Source organism: Branchiostoma belcheri, unplaced genomic scaffold (assembly GCF_001625305.1).
Source record: "Branchiostoma belcheri isolate BF01 breed outbred unplaced genomic scaffold, Haploidv18h27 scaffold84, whole genome shotgun sequence".
Lineage (NCBI taxonomy): Eukaryota > Metazoa > Chordata > Leptocardii > Amphioxiformes > Branchiostomatidae > Branchiostoma > Branchiostoma belcheri.
In genome coordinates, this window is record NW_017804509.1 from 57,127 (window position 1) to 61,372 (window position 4,246).

General features: G+C 47.4%; 1 protein-coding gene across 1 annotated transcript in view; it reads left to right on the forward strand.

The window, feature by feature from the left end:
- The first annotated feature begins 3,061 nt into the window (after positions 1 to 3,061).
- The window catches only part of LOC109486880 (SCO-spondin-like), a 60,227-nt gene continuing 59,042 nt past the window's right edge, over positions 3,062 to 4,246 (forward strand). Inside the window, exon 1 of the mRNA XM_019790785.1 lies at positions 3,062 to 3,142. Within this exon, the coding sequence (XP_019646344.1) occupies positions 3,062 to 3,142 (81 nt within the window). The remainder of the gene's footprint in view (positions 3,143 to 4,246) is intronic.

Here is a 4,246-nt window from a genome sequence, read left to right on the forward strand (position 1 = left end):
AAAAAAAAAAAAAAAAAAAAAAAAAACCTATATCTTATACCTTACCAGCCTGATGAAACTATTTTCGGAAGGACGAGAAGACTTTTAATACGTTTTACGAGTATGATAAGAGCATGTAGATTTTTGGGGAATAAATCGGTTGATCATCGTTTAAACTCATTGATTGTGTAATTTTTGTCGTGCCAATAAAGTCATCGTCTATCAACTCTCTGGTTGATCATGTTCATATATCCAAATATCTCCCAGACACACCTTCTCGCTACTCTTGTACGTTCTTTTACATTACTTCAAAGATATCTCCTGGACCGCCCCTGACTTGAGTTGTGGCATGTGCGGTGCTCTTGACATAGAACAAACTGGCTTGTCCACGGTCGTGCGTTCGGGGAGTCCGAGCGCCACTTAAGGGAACCCCAGAAGCGCCGGCTATAAAATTCGGGGCGATTCTCAATATGAAATTCCTTCGGCTATATCAGGGAAAGAAACGTATGCACATACTATGGTCTATCTCAGGGAGGGCTGTCGTAAAATTTCCCTATGTGCATGTTGCCCTTGAACCGAGGAGTCGTGACAAGGAAGGGCCCTTGAAACAGCCTGGCATCCAGGCTAAGCTGGCTACCCAAGCTGTGCAAATGCAGCTGCACGGGTCCACAGAAGACAGCTGGTATTGACTTAGATCTAGATGGATGTACCATGTACGGTGGCGAGCCTACAAGATTGCTCTTTTTGTGTGTAGAGTTTAAGAAAGGACCTGACAGGACCTGAGGGTCTGGATGGGGGGATACCAGCAACTCTTCAGGAGGACTCGCGACACCTATTAGATTCTCTCTCTCTTATTCTCTCTCTCCTATTAGATTAACGTTGAATTAAAGGTAGCTCGATTGTATGCAGACCCTCCATCTTGTGTGCATGTAGAGTTTAGTACATGAGATGACAGGACTCCGCGTTCTCACGAAGACATTTTTGGCCCGGGTTATCTGATAACACGGTGGGACATGTTGTTAGGGAGTAAAGACACACTCGTCAAAATCTTAACAGCTTCGACATGTCTTTAAGATTAAGAAAGCAGGTATCGTCATAAGACGTTCGCTCTGAAGTTCTTGGGCCTTGAAGTTTTGAATTAAAGGAACCCCACGATCGTTTTTGAGGAACCCCGCGTCTTGCCCGTAGAGTCATTACTTATCACGGATTAAGCCGACAACCTTCGTTACTGTGCGTTATTGAGACACGTATTAGCACATATGTAATGTATTAAGCCAGCTTGGCAGCCGACTCAAATGTAGTACAACGCATTTATCAAAGAGAATTTCAACTCAACATGCCCGCAGTTTCATAAACTTGAAGATCCTTTGTTATAGCCTCCACTAGGCCTTTCTACGGGAATACGAATCGTAGATTTCTGAAAAAAAAAAAAAGATTGGCCTGGGGAGTCCGGCCGCGGGGAGGTAGTTTCTTTCCCTCCTGCGCGGCCAGTCAAACCTACAAGGCGGCCAAACTCCCCTGGCAAATGTTCTCCTATATATACAGCCAGCGTAGTTAGTCTGGTAGAGACTACCTTTGTTATAGTAGCCACGACCGTTTCGTGAGTGACTAGTTGTGGCATGACTGGCGTGTTTTTCCGGTTTGCTGCCTCGCGTTTTTAATTGGCAGGGCGGTATTTTTTTCTGCGGTCGGTCCCGGTGGATGTAAGGGAAGTCGCGCCAACAATCAGTTCAACCTGTGACGGCTCAGTCAGTACGACAGACCATAGGTACAATACTATAAGGCTTCGCCGGAGTATTTCCCTTTGTTCCACACCCAATACTCATTGTTGCACACCCATTTCTCTCCGTTAAACATTTTCTTCTCACCGTTACACACACACCCATTTTTCAGAAATGAGAACGAATTTTCAGAAATGGCCCGGTGAAGCATTGTTGTTTTGTACCTGTGGTCTTTCGTACAGTTGGACCAATCGTGACGGGGGAGCCTTGCGTTCTAGGTCAGTTGCCCGACGCTGGGTGGCGAACGGTTCTGATGTTCCAGTTGTGTTGACCTTCGCTTCGTCGGATTTCACTCTCAGTACGTGCTCACTGCCTTTGTGTGTGTGTGTGTGGTTGTGGAGGATTTGGGAACGACAAACGCCATTGGAGTCTTGTGGCCACCCACCTACTGTACAACTCCTACGCATTGCTGCTAACTACATCTTTCTTGGAGACTGAAACGTTGGGAGAGTGCTGGAAGTGGAATAGCCTGGAATTTCAGCTGGGTTTGGAGGAAGGAATGGTTTCCACTGACTTCCCGGACAGTGACTGTCGGCTGAGCAAGCAGTCTCTGTCCACCGCAGACAAGCTTTACTCACGGCTTACACAAATAACTACACGGCTGGGCCGCATATTTCACCGTTCTCTGCCTGTCTGTGGGTTTGTAGGGAGAGTACAGAGATACCTCCAGTCGTCTCTGCACACAGCAAAAGGGAGGGAGCGTTTCCACCTGCAGGATCCTGCAAGAAAGGAGGTCGTGCTTGTCGAGCACACAAGATCCTCAGCCCCTCCAGCTGGAGCGCAGATACCTTAAGACGGGGGTATTGGCAGTGACCTTCTTGACCTCCCAGTGTCAGGGAGCGTTGCTCCTTTAAGGCGGTAGGGATCTGTTCCTTGGAAGAAGGGGAAAAATCGGATTGCCGGAGGGAGACGTGTGTGTGTGGATTCTGCTCTGGAGTAGTACGTACCTCGGTGTACTGCTGGAGTTTATCACGCGAGAGAACGCGGTTCTTCAGCGCGAGAAGGGTCTCTGTAAGGTTTGACGAGCTTGGCAGATACCTTAGAAATCAGCTGCGGGTCGCGGTCAAATTTGGAGCTTAAAAGCGTGCCGTACACTCGGGAACAGCAAGGCCAGGGATGGTATAAAGCAGTACTTCTTGTACGTGGTGGTTTCAAGTCAGAACACGTTTTTCTGATCGTGCAGCTAGTGGCGCACCGTACATACAGAGTCTGGTTCTGGTTAATCTTTTCGGGTTGGAGATTCTTATTCCTGGTCCGGAATTCTGGACGGAGACGTTGTTTTGGAAGCCTCGCGTGCCGCGATGCAGTTAAAGAACCAGAGAAGACCTGCTCCGGCGGAGTTGTGTAGGGTGTTCGTGTTGGCCGTGGTGGTCGCCATGCAGGTAAGAACGTTCGGATTCCCTTCTGTTTGTTTAGTCTTACATAATTGCTGTAAGAATGTAAGCGATTTGTAGTGTGCATAACTCACAGGGCTTCACCATGTGTATGGCTAATCGCGGAAGGATTGTGTAGTATTTAGTCAGCTTGTGTAATAGTTTCCTTTGTTTATTATTCCAGAATTTCTCATAAAGTACGATCGTATCTCTAGCTAGTTTATTAAACTAGATAGCTTTGAAGTTCTTTTCATCACTGAGACGGTGTGTGGTGGATCAAGAAAATAAATTTGGCCGCGAGTCAGAACTAACAGAGCCCGGTAGGCCTGCTCAGCCGTCCGATCTTTTCGGAAGTCAAATCATCCGAAGACTTTCCAGATGCTGGAAGCCTCTTTGCTCAGCTCTACATTCTGGCAATATTTGCCTGTTTCGGTATTCGGAGGCCAGCTGTGTTCAGTGCGGTAATCTGTACAGGAGGGGGAGTGGGTATCAAAGGGGGCTCAGGCCAAAGCAGGGGTGGCGTATATCTGATACCGCCTTTGATACTTTAATATGTTAGTGTAGGGTCATGCTGTGTCGTGAATATATATACATACCACCAATGGGGGTTTACATCATAGACACAGCAGAGTAGTCGTGGTATGTGTGTGTGTGGGGTGGGGGGGGGGTATGGCTTATACCAAGGCAAATCTGCTGAGTTTATAAAAAGGGTCATATGACCATGGCCTTGGGAAAGAATTGCGGCCACCGTCGGGGGTGATTTTAATTTGTAGGATATATATATAGGGAAGGTATATTTTCAGACTGTGTTTCCCTCGCTAAAGATGAACTGTGGTGAAAAAACGGCTCTCTTGATCGTCCTTCACATAGTTTTCGAAATGAATCACCCACCTTTGGCAATGGAAATGGTCTACTTCCCTCTACCTCGGGCATTCCAGGCACAAAGCCAGTGCCTAGCCTCCGTAGCAGGCTTATAGAACTGGGGGGTTTGGTGGTCTTCGGCAGCAATGTTTTCTGATTAGCCCAGTTCAAAAACGGGGGTAATTCAACCAGGCCGGCTACGTTGTCTATGTGCAATCAGAAAATAGCACATAAAAGCTCCCGACCCCCCCC